Source organism: Anguilla anguilla, chromosome 15 (genome assembly GCF_013347855.1).
Source record: "Anguilla anguilla isolate fAngAng1 chromosome 15, fAngAng1.pri, whole genome shotgun sequence".
Classification (NCBI taxonomy): Eukaryota; Metazoa; Chordata; class Actinopteri; order Anguilliformes; family Anguillidae; genus Anguilla; species Anguilla anguilla.
This window is the reverse complement of record NC_049215.1, coordinates 23303076-23321932: the sequence shown is the minus strand read 5'-3', so window position 1 is coordinate 23321932 and position 18857 is coordinate 23303076. Positions and strand designations below refer to the sequence as shown.

At 50.5% G+C, this 18857-nt stretch overlaps 1 protein-coding gene across 2 annotated transcripts in view; it reads left to right on the top strand.

Annotated features, from left to right (window-relative positions):
- The first annotated feature begins 7137 nt into the window (after positions 1–7137).
- hecw2a (HECT, C2 and WW domain containing E3 ubiquitin protein ligase 2a) overlaps positions 7138–18857 on the top strand; it is a 34393-nt gene continuing 22673 nt past the window's right edge. For both annotated transcript variants that reach the window (XM_035394393.1, XM_035394392.1), the window contains exons 1-5: positions 7138–7630; positions 14877–14984; positions 15561–15655; positions 17515–17590; positions 18377–18546. In XM_035394393.1, the coding sequence (XP_035250284.1) occupies positions 7336–7630; positions 14877–14984; positions 15561–15655; positions 17515–17590; positions 18377–18546 (744 nt within the window). In that variant the 5' untranslated portion in view covers positions 7138–7335. The remainder of the gene's footprint in view (positions 7631–14876; positions 14985–15560; positions 15656–17514; positions 17591–18376; positions 18547–18857) is intronic.

Here is an 18857-nt window from a genome sequence, read left to right as displayed (position 1 = left end):
TGTGCGTGTGTGTGTGTGTGTGTGTGCGTGTGTGTGTGTGCGTGCGTGCGTGCGTGCGTGCGTGCGTGCGTGTGCGTGTGCGTGTGCGTGTGTGTGTGCGTGTGCGTGTGTGCGCGCGCGCATATGTGCACGTGTACATGTCTGTGTGTTTGTGTGGGCCTTGGGAACTGTCGTTACAAACTGCAGTGTGTATTTGTGAGTGTGCGTATGTGTAAGTGTTTTTGTGCGCGTGTGTGTGTGCGTGTGTGTGTGTATCTGCAGCTCTGCAGTGTGCCCGCTCTGGGCATAGTCTGGGCAGCACTGCAGTCACCTCCACCAGGAGCATAGAGGGACACTAAAGGTGACATCATCAGCCCAGTACCCACAGCAGTGGAGTTGGCGCATTTTCATGCTTGATTTCATCTCATTGCCTTAGCGCAACATCAGAACAACACTTAGACAATGTTGTAGGTTTCCACGGTTGACCAGACGCTGAGTGGCAGATCTAGTGAAGGTTCTGCTGTGCACACACGAAAAGTTAAGTGTGAGGCTGCAGACATTCGGTCTAATCAGTTATTATCGTCATTAACGCTTTCTGTTTATTCGTTCACTGATATTTAAAACCACTTTTTTTCATGTGCAAGTGGTTAAGCAGGACAGAATCCTCAAATCAGAGCTACACATGACCGTTTGCTTTCAAAATGAGCACAGAGAGCTTTTCCATAGCTTTTGTTTTTTTATGTGATACGGTGCTGCAACAATGCACATTTTGCTTGACCCTTGATAAAGAAAACGATCCGATTTTTGAACCGCAAACTTGCGCGCAGTTCGGCGCATCTTCCGAGCAGAGATCTGATACGGGCGAGCACTGAGGCAGACCCTCCTTGTTGGAATGACCCTTCTCAAATATCCCGCTGTCCGGACGGGGGATGCTTGAAATATAAGCCTGGCACGTCTCTGGCGTCGCGGAGCTGGCCGTGGGAAGTCGCCTTCCGCTGGGCTTCCTCGCTGCGATCTTACACACTCAGCAAAGCTGCGGTGCTTCCTCCTCTTAGCCTCGGGGTTGCCAGTCCTGCTCCTGGAGAGCCACGGAGTCTGCTGGGTCTCCTTGCTACTTAGCGTAGAGTGGTTGGATGCACAGTTGGTTCCCCTCTCCTGGTTTCCTGGGCAACTGGTTTTAAGGTGAATTTGAGGTGTGGAAGACCCTACGGCTCCTCTGAGACTGGGGCTGGACTCCCCTGTGCTAGATGGGAGGGGCACAAGCTCAAACGGTCGGAGTACGGAGGCACCCCCCCCCTTCCGGGTGACACCTCAGCACCCTTGGCCAACAGCCGGGTGGCCTCCCGCAGGAGCAGGGCTTTCTCCGCCCCCGCCTCCACGGCAACGCCGTGCGTGCCATCAGCCATGGCGAGACCCACCGAGCCGCGTGACGGCGCGGAGATGAGAGAGGGCAGCGAAAATGAGAAAACGGGAGAGAGAGGGGGACGAAGAGCGAGAGAGAGAACCCGCTCGCTTCATCCGCTGCTGATTCTTCTCCAAGCACTAAATGCTTCAGTTTGCCTTTATTGCAGCCTATTGATTGTGCTAGCCCTGGCCGCTCTGTCCTTAGCTGCGTTAAAGGGCACGTGAGATCCGGTGCTGGGTGCCGGCTCCCCTTCCCTCTCTCCTGGCTTTCATTCATCCGCCTGCCTCTGTTCCCAGCTGGGTTCCCTAATGCCTGAGCTATAGATTTTAGACACCTTAGTACGCGGATTTGAGCACTTACCCCAGGGCTCCTCTCTGTGGGTTCGTCTGACTCCACCTCCACCTGTTGCTCACATACACACACACACACCCACAGACAAGGGCACACGGCCTTTAGATCTGTTTCTGGGATTTGAACCCTGTGACTCTCACTGATCATTTCTCTGGCCCCCATTTCCTCTTCACACTGATCATTCAGAATTCAGTTTTATTACGAACATTTAAAACCCAGAGTGGGGGGAAAAAAGGTAATATTTACCCCAGCAGCCAAAGTGAAGCTTTCCTCCATGCCCTGTTTCTATGAGCACACCCTATCCTCTGCCCTTATAGAAGGGTGCCACCTCCCCTATGATTAGCTAAAGCCATTAACTATCCTATGTTGTACGAACAATGAAGAAGTTACAGGTGGAATCTTGTTTAATGCAGTGGGAATGACGCACCAATCAACATTAAAGCAGGCATTTAGATGATCATATGAAATGCACTGTCAAATGCAAACAATAAAATTGCATTTTAACTAGTTTAAATATTTTTTTTAATATTTAGCATTTGCTTATACAAACACAGAATAACTTTAATGCATACTAGCTAACACCTTTTCATGCAGGCCTAATTGCATTGCAGTACTGTGGTATGCTACACGATACCACAACCAAATAGCTGTCCCCCATGACCTGAGTTAGGTTGGGCAACTCACAGTTTGTGCACCCCTGTCTTATAGAAACGTACCCCCTCTTATAGAATGGTACCCCCTTAACTTTATAGATTCGTTTCCCCCTATCCTCATATTGTGGTCTGATAAAGAGATTGTGGGAGGCCAGCCTTTCCATTTTTGTCCTTCCACCAGCTCCCTTCACAGTTGCATAACCGCCAATCCCTCCTCCCTCCCTCTCTCCCTCTGTCAATCCCTTCTTTCCCTCCTTTATTCTCCCTTTTCCCTCCATCTGTCTCCGCCGGGCCCTGTGCATATTTATGATAACCATCTGAGCATTTGCGAGTATGCTGCAGTAAGTCTTAGATGTTAACGGAGTGTGTGTGTGTGTGCGTGTATTTGTACATTCCAATGGGTGTGTGCTGTATGCAACTTCAGCACACTTGTAGAGGAGCAACAGGAGTGTGTGTGTGTGTGTGTGTGCTGTATGCAGCTCCAGCACACTTGTACAGGAGCAGCAGGAGTGTGTGTGTGTGTGTGTGTTTGCTGTACGCAGCTCCAGCACACTTGTACAGGAGCAGCAGGAGTGTGTGTGTGTGTGTGTGTGTGTGCTGTATGCAGTCCCAGCACACTTGTACAGGAGCAGCAGGAGTGTGTGTGTGTGTGTGTGTGTGTTTGCTGTACACAGCTCCAGCACACTTGTACAAGAGCAGCAGGAGTGTGTGCGCCTGTTTCTCTGTGCCTGTGAGTTTGTGCAGGGGCAGAGAGTGAGCGTGGGAGAATGTGCAACTCACTGTAAGTGCGAGAGTTTGACAGAAGTGTCGGCCTGTGTGAGTGAGTGAGAGAGCGTTGAGTCTGAATGTGGGGGAATGTATGTGTGCATGTGTGTGGGCGAGTGTATGCGTGCATGGGTGTGTGTGTGTGTGCCTGTGTGCTTGTGTGTGTGTGTGTGTGTGTGTGTGTGCCTGTGTGCCTGTGTGTGTGTGTGTGTGCCTGTGTGTATGTGTGTGTGTGCCTGTGTGTGTGTATGTGTGTATGTGTGTGTGTGGGCCTGTGTGTGTGTATGTGTGTGTGTGCCTGTGTGTGTGTGTGTGTGACAGGACTCCAGCTGTAGTAGTGCTTTGGCTGGCCGCTCTGCTGCTCCAGGGACATCCTGGCTTTCCTCTCCTCAGAAACAGTGCTCCTGTTCCACAGCACACTGAGGAATGCCCCGAACCTCAACCCTGCCCTTCAGCACAAAGCCCTCCCCTCTTTGCAGCGCCCGCCCACACCCCGCCCACAGCGCCGCCCACAACCTGCCCTCTCTGCAGCCCCCCACACAACACCACCCCAACCCCTCCTCGCTGCTTTATCCCGACCCCTTGATCTCCCTGTAACTGGGCCAACGAGGCTCAGTGTTTGTCCAGACTGTAGCTGGAGGGCCGGTGGCCGATAGTCTGACACATGGCTTCACACTGAGGTCCAGCGCTGCTAACCGTTCCACTCAGCTCCACTCAGACAGAGGTCTGCAGGCCCGAGCTCCGGCTGCACAGGATGTGTGAATGAGCCAACCTGACACCGCACATTAGCGTCTTACGCTGCACGCCCCCTCCCCCCCCTCCTCCCGCTCTCAGACAGACAGTGGAAGGAAAGGAGGATGGGAGAGCAGCGCTGTGCCCTGCCTCAGCACAACCCTCGCAGACAGCGCGTTTGGCGTTCGCGGGTGGAAGGCGGTTCGGATCGGAGCGGGGCCGCGCCGTCAGCGTTTGGGTGGCTGCCCGTCCCGCAGGCTGGCCGCGGACGGCGAGCCGCGGTGTGGAGAGGGGTGCGGGGGTGGGGGTGGGGGTGGGGGATCATCGGGGCCAGCCGCGCTCAGCGCTGTCGGACACCGCACCGCGATGTTCCGCTGACAGGCCTGTCGGAATGGAGCTAATTCAGGATCCTCCTGGGAGCCCCCGGCCCTGTTTTCCTCCGCTTGGCTGTTTTGGGTTTTTTGGAAAGCAGATCCGATCGGCAGCTCTGAGCAGCAGGGTCAGGGCGTACAGATTCTTTTCATTTTGGGTTGTATGTAATTCTAATTCTAATTATATTTGCATGTTTGTTTTCTGTCACCTCTTTCTGTCAGTGTTGCCCTGATATAGCATGCTGCTAAGTATGCTGCTTAAAATACACCCTGTACACAGGAAGAGAGAAGAATAGAGAGAGAGAAAGAGGAGGGTCATTGAGGACAGGGATGGAGAGAAAGTGATTTTTAACACAATAGTGGGGTGCTGTCTTTGGCTGATTTAGTTGCTGTAACGCAATCTCTCTCGTGTTCTCTTTCACTCTTTCTCCCTCTCTTTAGCTCTCAGATAAGATTAAAATTTCTACAACACAAATCGCTGGCTGGAATTTGTCATGTGCTGCCCCCACTCCGCTGGCTCCAGATCAACTGGAGAGAGAGATGTGGGGCGAGAGAGAGTGAGAGAGAGATAAAGAAGTAGACAAAGCATGAGAGGGAGAAAGTAGAGACTGTTATCCTCACAGCAAAAGCGCAGTTCAAGGTTCCATGTGTAATCATTTAATTTTAGTACAGCTGCTGTTCATAGGGCTGGGGGGGGGGGGGTGGTTAGTGGGATTCCTCTGGTTCAGATAGAGCACCTCACTATTTCCTGGTTGTCTCAGCTGAGCTGTGGAGGACTGTGTGTGCTTATATAACCAGTAGCGTTAGTATGGGTACAGTATCAATGGGCACAGCACATTTAGAGCAGGTTTGTGTATGTTAAGAACGTGGACAATGTCTGGACATATGTTTACTGTGTCTGTGTGTACAGTATTACTGTACACGGTTTGCATGTGTACAGTGTCAGTGTGTGTACGGTATGTCTGTTCAATATCATTGTGTACAGTGCGAGTGTATAGTATCAGTCCTTATAGCAGGAGAGAGTACCATAGTGATGCATACGGTATTAGTGGGTACCGTATCAGTGTGTGTAGTATGAGTGTGCACCACATCAGTGTGCACAGTATGAGTGTGTACCATATCAGTGTGCACAGTATGAGTGTGTACCGTATGAGTGTGTGCCATATCAGTACATACAGTGTGTTTTGTAATGTGCACAGTATCAGTCTGTACAGAATGTGTATGTTCAGTGTTAGTGTGTACAGTATGAATATGCACCCAGAGATAGCTGAAGGGAGAGGTCTGGCTATTGTGTACGGTCTGATGATCTTCTGATGTCATACCAGAGCAGTCTCTTTAGCTGCCTGGAAGGCGAGCACCAGGGTTGTGTATTTGAGCCGACAGTGGCAGCCAATGGAGGGAGACGAGAAGGGGAGTGTCATGGCTGGGCCTGGGGAGGTCGTAGGTCGATTGAGCAGCGCTGTTTTCAGAGAGCTGCAGAGGCCTGACTGCAGAGGCAGGCAGGCCAGCGAGGAGGGAGGTGCAGTCACCCAGACAGGAAGTGCCCCGCAACTGAGCTGTGCTGAGTGGGTGGGGAAAAGGGGGCGGACTCTCCGGGTGTTGGACAGGGAGAATCTGAATGCCCAACACACCACTGTTAGTCTCTCGCAGAGGGACAGGTTGTTGCCCTGTTCCCTCTGCCCCACCCTAGTGAGAATGGGTCTGTCTCTGCAGGTGCAGTGCTGGTTAGCGCTTTTGTCGGTGGGGGCGGGGGGGGGGGGTTGGGGTTCCTAGCGTCTGTCTCTCCTCCCTCCCCTTCAGCCAAAGCTGGGGTCGCCCATCACCGCATGTGGGTCTCCTCTTCTCACTGGAGGCGATGAGAGAGTGACACCCCGATTTTAAGCAGGGCTGTGGGTCTGTCGTCGGGCGGATTAGCAGGGCTGACAGAAGCGATTACAGACGGCCTTGCGGTGATGTTCGGCCCGCGATTCCGCTGTGAGGATTTCATCGCATGAGCAGCATGTGTGCTTGAATAACATTAGAGGAAAGCACGGTTGCCTGTAAACCCCCCATTTTGAGTTGAAACAGTGATTGAATGAAGGATCATCTAGCATCCTGCCATTGCATAATTCTGCTATTGCATAATTCCTGACAATACTCAGCAGTCCAAGGACTGTTGGTACAGAGATCAGCAGCTTTTTTTCAAACAAAGCTTTTTTTTTTCCCACAGCTGAATTTAGTCCTGTTATGTTCAGGCAGTGGAGCATAAACTTACTTACCCCTCCCTCTCTCCCTCCCTCCCTCCCTCTCTCTCTCCACCTCTCCTAGGAAACCAGCTCAGGCCCTACCTCCTCAACCTTGAGACTCCTCCCCCTTTTTCCACCCCTGGAAGCCCCTCCCAAACTGGACCTGTCCTCTTCCCAAACCCGGAACCTGTTTACCCGAAAAAAACATCAGGAGTCGCTGCTCTGGGACCTGGGCAGCTGACTGCAGATCAGCGGCTTTGGTGAGGGGCGTTCTTTTGGGCTGACTTTGTCCCGTGCCTGTCACACAGGCTGCACAGGAGGAATGCGCAGAATGCTGATGCGTGCACAGAGAGGCCATGATTAAAGTCCTGGACAAACGGCTATGGACTGACCACAGCTCTTTAGCGAGCGGCTCACCCACGCCAACCCATCTATGATTGGACGAACAACGGATAAATCGTACTGAGCGGACTCTTCCCACGACCCTCACCACCCCAGTGCCCTCTGTCTCTCCCTCTCCCTCTCCCTCTCTCTTTCCTCCCTTTCCCTCTCTCTCTTTCCCTCTCTCTCTCTCTCTCCCCCTCTCTCTCTCGCGCTCTCCCTCTCCCTTTCCCTCTCTCTGTCCCCCCTTTCTCTCTCTCTCACGCTCCCTCTCTCTCTTTCTCTCCCTCTCTCTCTCGTATTCTCCTCCGGTCTCTGGACCCCACATTCTCTCCGCCCCCTCACCCGCAAAGCTCCACCATTTTTTGGCCTGCTCTCTGCCGCGCCGGGTGTCCACCATTCGCCCCTCCCTCACCACGGCTGTCCTCCCCCCCCGGCCCCGCCCCCAGCCGCCGCATCCCCCCGCCGTCGCCATGGCGGCCACGGCCCGGGAGCACCTGCTGGTGGTGCGGCGGCGGAGCCCGCAGATGCGCTACACGCTGAGCCCGGAGAACCTGCAGAGCCTGGCGCCGCAGAGCGGCGGGCCGCCCGAGACGCTGGGCCTGACCCGCGCCAACAGCGACACCGACCTGGTCACCTCCGACAGCCGCTCCTCCCTCACCGCCTCCACCTACGAGTTCACCCTGGGCAGGGCCCCCAACCTCATCATCTCCTGGGACATCAAGGAGGAGGTGGACGCCACCGACTGGATCGGCCTGTACCACATCGGTGAGACGCCCCGGCGCGGCCTGCCACCGTGGCTCGGTTACTGTCCTGTCTGTAAGGCTGCACGTCCCATCACCGTGATGTCACTCCATTGGTAGTTTTGGTTATGATGTCACTTTTATTATTAGCTGGTTTAATGCCATGATGATAATGTCAGTGCTATTATTAGTAGGTGGTGTCGCGGGTAGATTGATGGTGGTAATGATGATGGCAGTATTGGTAATGATGACGGTAATGGTAATAACAGTGATAATGACAGTGTCGTGCTTATTATTTGTCATTTTGCTATTATGATTGTGGTGATGTTGAAGAGGATGGTGATAATATAAATTATGACCTTTAGAACTTACTGAGAATACAATTATGATGCACCATGGAACTTGGCAAACAACATGACTATTTATATCATACTCTTAACAATGTCTAATAGTTACAAAAAAGATGCATGCAAAATTGGTTCTTTTTGTTAATTTTTTACCTGTGGATAGCGGGGACTGGGTCAGTCCTGAATGTAATGTAATGGACCAGTGTGCTCTGATCAGTGTAGGGTACAGTCAGTCTGCTCTGATCAGTGTAGGGTACAGTCAGTCTGCTCTGATCAGTGTAGGGTACAGGCTTTACCCTGTAGGGTACAGTCAGCCTGCTCTGGTCAGTGTAGGGTACAGTCAGTCTGCTCTGGTCAGTGTAGGGTACAGTCAGTCTGCTCTGGTCAGTGTAGGGTACAGGCTCTACCCTGTAGGGTACAGTCAGTCTGCTATGATCAGTGTAGGGTACAGTCAGTCTGCTCTGATCAGTGTAGGGTGCAGTCAGTCTGCTCTGATCAGTGTAGGGTACAGTCAGTCAGTCTGCTCTGGTCAGTGTAGGGTACAGTCAGTCTGCTCTGATCAGTGTAGGGTACAGTCAGTCTGCTCTGATCAGTGTAGGGTACAGTCAGTCTGCTCTGGTCAGTGTAGGGTACAGTCAGTCTGCTCTGATCAGTGTAGGGTACAGTCAGTCTGCTCTCATCAGTGTTGGGTACAGGCTCTACCCTGCAGGGTACAGTCAGTCTGCTCTGAGCAGTGTAGGGTACAGTCAGTCTGCTCTGATCAGTGTAGGGTACAGTCAGTCAGTCTGCTCTGATCAGTGTAGGGTACAGTCAGTCTGCTCTGGTCAGTGTAGGGTACAGTCAGTCTGCTCTGATCAGTGTAGGGTACAGTCAGTCTGCTCTGGTCAGTGTAGGGTACAGTCAGTCTGCTCTGATCAGTGTAGGGTACAGTCAGTCTGCTCTGGTCAGTGTAGGGTACAGTCAGTCTGCTCTGATCAGTGTAGGGTACAGGCTCTACACTGTAGGGTACAGTCAGTCTGCTCTGATCAGTGTAGGGTACAGTCAGTCTGCTCTGATCAGTGTAGGGTACAGTCAGTCTGCTCTGATCAGTGTAGGGTACAGTCAGTCTGCTCTGATCAGTGTAAGGTACAGTCAGTCTGCTCTGGTCAGTGTAGGGTACAGTCAGTCTGCTCTGATCAGTGTAGGGTACAGTCAGTCTGCTCTGATCAGTGTAAGGTACAGTCAGTCTGCTCTGGTCAGTGTAGGGTACAGTCAGTCTGCTCTGATCAGTGTAATGTACAGGCTCTACACTGCAGGGTACGGTCAGTCTGCTCTGGTCAGTGTAAGGTACAGGCTCTACACTGCAGGGTGCAGTCAGTGCAGTTCCTGTACAGTGTGCTCTGTATGCTTGAGTAGAGCTGGGAAATCGTGCTGCAGGTGGGCCAGATCTGCCTCCTGATTTTGCGCCAGCTTCTGCTCACTCTGCTCAGGAGCCCAATCGTTTATATGACCTGGCCTGTTAGGTGCATCTATCCCAAAGCTCATGAATGACAGCTATAGACTTGTGTCTCTGTGCAAAGTGTTTTACTGTGGTCTGATCTACAAGTAAACTGCCATTGGTGCATGCAGCTAAGTCAGCCAATAAGCCACGGTCGGAAGCAGAAAGAGATGTTGCCATCTAGAGACAGTGCTGCCCAACGCCACGCCCATCTGAGCTCCAGCGGGTCGGAGGCCTTTAGAGAGAGCGGGGCTCTGATGTCTGAGTGACACCTGTTTGGCCCTGCCCCCTGTATGCCCACACCTGCTCCTTAACTAGCTTTTGGGCTGTCCTGTGGGCGGGTCCTCTGGGCGTGGGCATGCTGTGATGTGGCATGACGTGGCTGGGTGGGGCGAAGCAGCCTGTGGAGATAGGAGAGTACCCCCCAGGGTACTGCGACACTAACAGCCCTTGATCTGGAACATGATTACAGGCAAACATGCTCACACACACACGCAGACATGCACACACAGATTAGAACATCCACAAATATACCCACATGTACATCTGCCCACATGCGCACACATGTATTCACACTCACACACGCACTCACACTCACACACGCACATGCACATGCATGCATGCACGCATACACACACGCACACACACACACCCACACACCCGCACAGGAGTATAATGACTTTATGTAAATGACACTGATCCGCACTGCAGGCCTGTCTCTTGTGTGTAAGGAAGGTGAATGAACGAAGAGATGGATGAACACTGCTGGCAGGGCAATGGGGGTGATCTTGTATAGGCTCTACATGTGTACGTGTCTGCGTATGTATCTGTAGCGGGTGTAGCTTGGCTAGTTCGCTAGTGAAGCGCAGTAAAGGTGCGGTAAAGCGAAGGTCTCGTAGCAGGTTACCGTGACAACACTCCCTGGTGACGCAGCCCTCAAATAAACAAAAAATAACGACATTGCCTTTGGCTAGGGGCGATTTCTTCTTTGACTGGTAATGTGTTCGCCTATGAAACAAATGGATGAGTGACAGGTCCGGGTTCAAATCCCACCTCGGGCAAATTTCTAACTCGTTTGTTGGATGTCCACATGTGCACATAAGTGTGATGTGTGTGTGCATGTGTTTGTTGCATGAGCATGGAAGGTGTGTGCGTGTGTTTGTTTATGTGCATAAATATGCAATGTGTGTGCATGTGTATGTGTTTGTGTGTCTCCGAGTGAGTGGTGTAGATGATGTTGTTGTTTTGCATCTTATGCAAATTATTGCTTTGGCATTGCTGTACCTTTGCTTGGTACTGCCAATAAAGCCTATTTGAATGAGAATTAGAGTGGCTGCGTGTGTGTGTGTGTGCGTGTGTGTGTGTGTGTGTGTGTGTGTGTGTGTGTGTGTGCGTGTGTGTGTGTGTGTGTGTGTGCATGTGTGTGTGTGTGTGTGTGTGTGTGTGAGTGAGAGAGAATGAGAGGCTCTCCAGAATGAGTGCTGATTCAGCAGTGCGTGTGCTGCGGAGACACCTTGTCATTGGATAGAGTGGCGACTCTCACGCGCATGCTCACACTCTCTCTCTCTCTCTCTCTCTCTCACTCCTCCTCCATCACTCCCCCCCTCGTCTCCTCCCTTTTTCTCTCTTTCTCCTCCGTCTCCTGCGGCCTCTGTTTCTCATTCTCTCTCTCTCTCCTGATAACAGTCTCCTGCTCAGACCCCTCTCTAATATGAAGGAGGTTCACTAATGAACAGTAACGGCAGCTGTGTTTATTATTTGCATATTCTTCCATATTATTTGCATATTTTAGAAGACAAAGGCGAGGGAGTTATTACCGTCACTGTTGAGCTGTAATCTGTGCTGGACCTCACCCATGTCATTACTCGAGAATCACATGACGCGTGGCCATTACTGCTGTCAGAATCACCAAGACGGCATATATTTAACCTGGCTTCTCTGTCTGCAGTGTAATTGGCTAATTACATTCTTTTCAAATAACGTACTTGCTAATGATCAGGATCTTCACAACTGCGCAGAAACTCTCTCCTCTAACTCACAAGCAGATGTAAATGTGTCTACACGTGTGTTTGTGTGTGTATGTGTGTATCTGTATGTTTTTGTGCCTGCTTGTATGTGTCCTTGCGTATCTGCACCTGTTTGTGATTGTGTGTGTATATGTCTGCGTGTATGTGTGTGTACTTGGGTCTGGGTGTGTGTGAGTGTTTGTGTGTGTGTGTTTGTGTGTGTGTATTATAGGCACAAAGACTGAGGAGTCGTTTTTTTCTCTTCTAATTATTCCCTGTCCACCACAGCAGCACTTTATTTGCCTGATGCAGTCAGAGAGGAGACAGGGAAAGAGATGACCTATCCAAAGCTGTCCATCTTTACACCCCCTCCCCCAACTCGGGGCACCTGCAGAGGGGTATCGATCCTCTGCTGCCAGGTGGAAATTTGGAGGGGAGGGATTTTTTTGGAGAGAGAGAGGCATTCAGGCTCAGTGCCCCATCTGCATTGATTTGCAGAGCATCAGGACTTCATTACTGCCACTAGGGCTGAGAGTCCCAGAGCTCTGGGGTTCGATGTGTAACTCCGACCACAGGCTACTCCTGTGCTGGGCTGGGACACTGGATACACCCTGGGGCAACTCATTCTTCCCTCACCCCTCCTCGTCCCCCGCCCCCCGTCCCCCATCCCGTGTCCCCTTTCCCGCATGCCCCGTCCCCATCCCCGTCCCCAGCTGTGCGTATGGACGCACCCTTCCCCAACAGGGGGTGATGGGCAGGTGAGTGAAAGCGAGGAGTTGGGGAGGGGACATGAACTGTTGCCAGAGTAACTCCCTTATAATTATTTTGTTGTGTTTTGTTGAGTTTGGGTGTTCAGGAGTTTGGGAGGATTCTGGAAGGTTTCTTTCCAGCATATCGGAGCATATTCTCTCTCTCTCTCTCTCTCTCTCTCTCTCTCTCTCTCTCGATGGAGTACAACTTATTACTGTTTAAACGAATGGAAGCGTTTCTGAATTTGAGGATACTGTGTATTGTGTAATAATGGTAGCATAATGGTTGAATCCTTGTTTTAGTTTCAGCTGAATTAACTTCTTTGGATCGTCTACATCCATTTTCTACACTGAGGAAAAGGGGAGGAGTTACACCTGAGTGAAATGGTTGGGGTTCAGTAAATGTCTTTTTTTGGTTGTTGGTTAAAGTATTATATGTGACCATTTGCAACGAAATAGACATGTTCTCTTGAGGACCAACATATTACATAATGATTTTTGGCAGGAGTTCTCCTTTAACATTGGGGAATTGTGGCTGCTCTTTGTCATCTGTTAATGATTGAATCAATTCGGGCTGGGCACAGTTTAAAACCAATTTACCCAATCTACTGGCTTAATAGCTCCCATGGTACTCCTGCACATATTCATTCATGAAGGATTGGCCTAAGTCATGGCACTGGTGGCCGCGTGCTGAAGCACATTACGCATATAAACTGTCTGTCCTGCTGGAATGCTGAGGTTTGTGGAGGAGGAATGATGGTCTGGGGCTGTTCTTAATGGTTTGGGGTAGGCCCCTTAGTTCCATCGAAGGGAAATCAGCATACAATGACATTCTAGAGAACTGTGTACTTCCAACTTTGTGGCAACAGTTTGGGGAAGGCCCTTTCCCGTTTCAGCTTGTCAACGCACAAAGCAAAGTCCATGAAGACATGGTTTGCCGAACTTGACTGGCCTGCACAGAGCCCTGACCTCAACCCCATCCAACACCTTTGGGATGAATTGGAATGGGGCCTGCGAGCCAGGTCTTATGCCCAACATCAGTGCCCGACCTCACTAATGCTTTTGTGGCTGAATGCAAGTGAATCCCCACAGCCATGTTCCAAAATCTAGTGGAAAACCCTCCCAGAAGAGTTGAGGCTGCTATAGCAGCAAAGATGGGAACAACTCTATATTAATGCCTACGGTTTTGGAATGAGATGTACAACAAGCACATATTGGTGTGATGTTTGGGTGTCCACATACTTTTGGCTATGTAGTGTATATATATTTATGAATAACTAAAATGGTTGAATTTATTCATGCAGGTTACCAGAACAGTCTATATAGGAGATATTTGTATAACTGAATTTTTGAATTAAATTAATTTCAGTATAGCTTTTGTGAGATTAGAACATTTTTGTGTTATAATGCATTCAGTTGCTCATAAAGGAAAGGTTTGTTGCTCTCACCATCTAAACTAACTGTGAAATCATGTTGCCACATTGATTGGGCGTATCCCATATGTTTGCCAAAGGCAGCATCTATTGATTTGCTGCTTGTTTGCTCATTTGAATATCATGTACAAACACTTGAATTGGTTTGTGACTTAACATAAAGATCTATTTAATTGGACACCCAAGTGCCGTTGATTGCGTGCAGAAATTTATATTTTTAATGCAGTGACTGATTTTTCACATGATTTGCTATTATGCTAATTATTCAAAATAGTATAAAAATTAAGAATGGCATAATCAAACAAGTGTTTAGATCGTAAGCATAAGCAAAGTTTTAGACCTCTCTGACTTGCAACGTTTGCGTTCTTTCACAAGTACCCTGCAGCATACTTTCGCTGTCTGGGTTGTTCATAACTGGCCCAAGCTGAAAAGTGTGCCGTTTCTATCCGAGCTGATGGTAAGTGGTCACAGGAGAGAGAGAGATAGAGAGACAAGGCAGGGGGATGATTGAGTTGCAGGGCTGAGTGGGGGGGTGGGGCATGATGCATTGTGGGAAATAGAGCTGAAGTGGAGGGACAGCTGTGCGTGACTCAGCAGAGAGGGGGGTCGGGTGGGGGTGGGGGGTGGGGGGTGGGGGGGGGGGTCGGAGTGTGGGAAGCATGACATCAGCGTCCCCTGTGCCTCAGCATCAGCCTCGTGGCCGGGACATCCCGCCAGAGTGAGTCAGGATGGGGTCAGAGTGGTGGAGCATCGGGGCGTGTGGCGAGGGGGAGGCCTCCAAACATCCTGCGGGGGGGTGGGGGACGGGATATTTTAGGCTGCTGTTTGAAGTTGCAGAAGGACCGTATCTGATCTGTGAGGTGGTGGTGGGCGAAGGAACTTCCTGTTAGGCTACTGAGAATTCTGGAAAAGGGAGGGTTGTGGGGGCCTTGTGATGTCATGTGTGATGTCAGCTGGGGGGGGCAGGATTTCCTGAACCTATGAGTGTGCCACCAGCAACAGCAGATGCGTCAGATCTCTATCACCTGCACCTCTCTCATAGCCATCACATGACCTCTGTGATAAAGACAATAAACACACACTCTCATACACACACACACATATTTGATCATGCATGTGCACTCTTACTCTCACAAGCACTGAGATGAACTTATGCATGCTATGGCTCACACAATCGCACAGTTTCTCACTCGTACTCACACGCTGTAGGCATTGCTGTGTGTGCAGTACACTCTCTGATGGTCTGTTCGCCTTCCCAGATGAGAACTGTCCTGCCAATGTGTGGGACTCTAAGAATCGCGGGGTGAACGGGACACAGAGGGGCCAAATCGTATGGAGGCTCGAACCCGGGCCCTACTTCATGGAGCGTGAGTGCAGACGCCCTGGGGCGGAGCTGGCTGTGTGGGGGAGGGTGGGGGAATGAGGGGATGTGTGGTGGGAGGTGGAGGAAATATGTGGGGGAAGAGGGTGGAGATTAGGGAGAGAAAGGGCGGGGTTTTGGGAAATAGGGGGCTGAGATATGTAGTTCCTGGGGAGATGTAGGGCAGAGATATGTAGAGACAGAGTTTTGGGGAGATGGGGTGGGTATATGGGGAGAGGGGGTAGGGCTATGGATAGAGGGGGTAGAGATATGATGAGAGCAGGTGGGTATATGGGGAGAAGGGGTAGAGATATGGGAAGAGGGGGTGGGGATATGGGGAGAGTAGGTAGAGATATGGGGAGAGGCGGTGGGGATATGGGGAGAGGGGGTGGGGATATGGGGAGAGAGGGTGGGGAGGGGGTGTAAGGCTAACAGTGGAGGTGAGAACAGGGGCTGAGATGTGGGAGCGTTTTTCAAGGAAATTAGGGTAGAGTGAGGTAAAGAGGGTGACTGTGCAGTGTTTTGTCATTCCCTGGGTCACCTGGGGGCACTTCCTGCCTGACTTCCTGTGTTCTCCCTGTAGCTGAAACGAAGATCTGCTTTAAGTACTACCATGGAGTGAGTGGGGCCCTAAGGGCCACAACACCCTGCATCACCGTCAAGAACCCGGGCGTCCTGGTGAGTCCTGGGCGTGTGTGTGTGTGTGTGTATTTTTAGAAAGCCATGCTAGGAAGCAAGGAAACAGGGTGACATATCTATGCTATACCGGGAGTAGGCTAGCCTTTTGAGCACACGTAGCTGCTTTTTTTTTAGTTTGGCACCAGTGTGAGGATACATCACAGCCGGTATTAGTAAACCTACCAGGAAATCACCTGAATCATCTCGGCGAATTTAAGGGCAGCGTCACTGCCTGTGTACATTTCCGCTTCCTGTTTGTCACTTCCTGTCTACATTTGTGGCCCCTGTACATGCGGCTTCTCCTTATCTACATCCCCCTCCCCCTCCCTCAGCAGGGTACTTACTGTAACTGCCCGGCAGCATCTGTGACCAGCTGCCGCAAATTAATTTGACGTTAAAAATTGAGAGCTAATCACTGCCAAATCAGGATACCTGGCGGAAATACAAAGCTTTATGAGCGTCAGCCACTGCAGATTATGGGTGGTGGCCCCTGGTGACGATCCGAATGTTGACCTCCATTGACTTGTGAGCCTCCTGCTTCACAATCTTTCGGTGCTGCGACTCAAGTCCAAGACTCGGTTAACAAGGTCCCAGTCACTCGGTCAAGATGGAGCTGACCTTCTGTGATGTTTTGCTGGGGCGATGGAAGAACCATTAAAAAAAACTGACTGTTATTTATTATGTTTCTTCGGTCATTTGATGGACTGATTCCCTCATCTTAGTACTTCGATTTTGCATGTTAACCAATTATAGCACCAGCTGTGTTTTTGTGAAGCAATTCAGATTAAGTGCCCTTAAGGATAGAGCTACAGTACTTCATCTGGGAATTAAACCAGCAACATTCTGGTTGCAAGCCCGATTACATAACAGCTACTATGCATTGCTGTGGATAGTTCAGTAGGTGTTTCAGTATGTGAACATTAACGTACTTGCCGTGTGTTGCTGTGTGTTTTAGGGTGTGTGTCAGCAGCAGTGCGTTTGTTTTCTGTGTGCAGCCGAGTAGCACAGTACAATCTGTGAGCAGCGCTGTCTTCCTGATGCAGCGGCCTTAATGGTGCATGGGATTAAATGCACCTGTGTTACTGTGTGTACCTGAGAGAGTGGTACAGCACAGTTTGTGAGCAGTGCTGTGTTTGTGTTACTGTGTGTACCTGAGAGAGTGGTGCAGCACAGTTTGTGCGCAGTGCTGTGTTTGTGTTACTGTGTGTACCTGAGAGAGTGGTGCAGCACAGTTTGTGAGCAGTGCTGTCTTTGTGTTACTGTGTGTACCTGAGAGAGTGGTGCAGCACAGTTTGTGCGCAGTGCTGTGTTTGTGTTACTGTGTGTACCTGAGAGAGTGGTGCGGCACAGTTTGTGAGCAGTGCTGTGTTTGTGTTACTGTGTGTACCTGAGAGAGTGGTGCAGCACAGTTTGTGAGCAGTGCTGTGTTTGTGTTACTGTGTGTACCTGAGAGAGTGGTGCGGCACAGTTTGTGAGCAGTGCTGTGTTTGTGTTACTGTGTGTACCTGAGAGAGTGGTGCAGCACAGTTTGTGAGCAGTGCTGTGTTTGTGTTGGTGTGTGTACCTGAGAGAGTGGTGCAGCACAGTTTGTGAGCAGTGCTGTGTTTGTGTTGCTGTGTGTAACTGAATGAGTATTACAGCACAGTTTGTGCGCAGTGCTGTGTTTGTGTTACTGGTTGGAACCTGAGAGAGTGGTGAAGCACAGTTTGTGAGCAGTGCTGTGTTTGTGTTACTGTGTGTAGCTGAGAGAGTGGTGCAGCACAGTTTGTGAGCTGTGCTGTGTTTGTGTTGGTGTGTGTAGGTGAGTGAGTATTACACCTCAGTTTGTGAGTAGCACTGTGTTTCTTTCTCTCTTTCAGGCTGGAGATGAAGGCCAAGCACAAGGCCAGTCAGTGATGGAGCACTGTCGCAAACTCGTCAGTTTTACTTTGTCAGGTGATGCTGGGAGAGAGCTTCCATGGAATATCTTGGAGTATCTGTGTGTGTATGTGTGTGTGTGGGCGCTGCATGTGTGTGTGTGTGTGCATATGTAACCATGTGTGTGTGTTTGTGTGTGTGTGCGTGCGTGCGTGCGTGCTTGCCTGTGCCTGCCCGCATGTGTGTGTCTGTGTGAATGGAGGTCAGTTCTATGCTGTACAAGATTAGGGCCCCTTGCTTTAATCTGTATTTGGTCTTAATCTTGACCCTGTTTTAATGATCTCTGCTGCCCCTGTCTGTCCGCAATGTGTCATTGCACATTGCAGATTACACCATCAATCAGTCCATGGGGCTCTGGATGCTACTGTAAATACAGGTGCCTGATACGGAGTACAAAGCTCATCTACTCTTCTGTTAAATTTCTTTAAACTGCTAGACACAGAGTTCAGTGAAGGACATGCCATCTAAAAAACAGCAAGCTCTTTCCTGTCTGATTGGCTTGGCTCACATGATGACTGTCAGTGACCCCAGCTGGACGGAGTTGGTTACTGCACTGCAGTTTGCCAGCACTGAACAAAGTGAGCTTGGGTCGTAATCTGTGCAGACCGCTATAGATTGGCTTTTTGTCAAAAGCGTATGTGTGTGTGTGTGTGCGTGTTTAGATATTCTTTCCCTACGACGTATGTGTGTGTGTAGGTATTCTTTTCCCACGATGTGTGTGTGTGTGTGTAGGTATTCTTTCCCCACGATGTGTGTGTGTGTGTGTAGATGCCCTCTCTCTGAGAACCGTGTCTGTCTGTGTAGATATCCGTGCTCTGGGGCTGAAGAAGGGCATGTTCTTCAACCCTGACCCCTACCTGAAGATGTCCATCCAGCCCGGCAAGAAGAGCAGCTTCCCCACCTTCGCTCACCATGGCCAGGAGAGACGAGCTTCCATCATCGCCAACACCACCAACCCCGTCTGGCACGGAGAGGTACGCCCAGCACACACACACACACACACACGCGCACACACTCAGTCAAGCATACATTCACATACATTACATCACGCCATCCGTTCAGCCTCACCCAGTGTGACCTGCACAGTCTGCAGTTTCACCATATCCATTTATTCGGCTGGACACTTAGTGAAGCCACTTTGGGTAAGTGCCTGAAACAAGAGAGCAATGGAAGTGCCATACTTGGGAACTGAACCAGCAACCTCCTCCATAGACTCAGGTTGAGAAGTTCAGAAGCTGAAATTGAGACCCTAGCACAAGACCACTTTATTTTAGCCTTAGCCTAG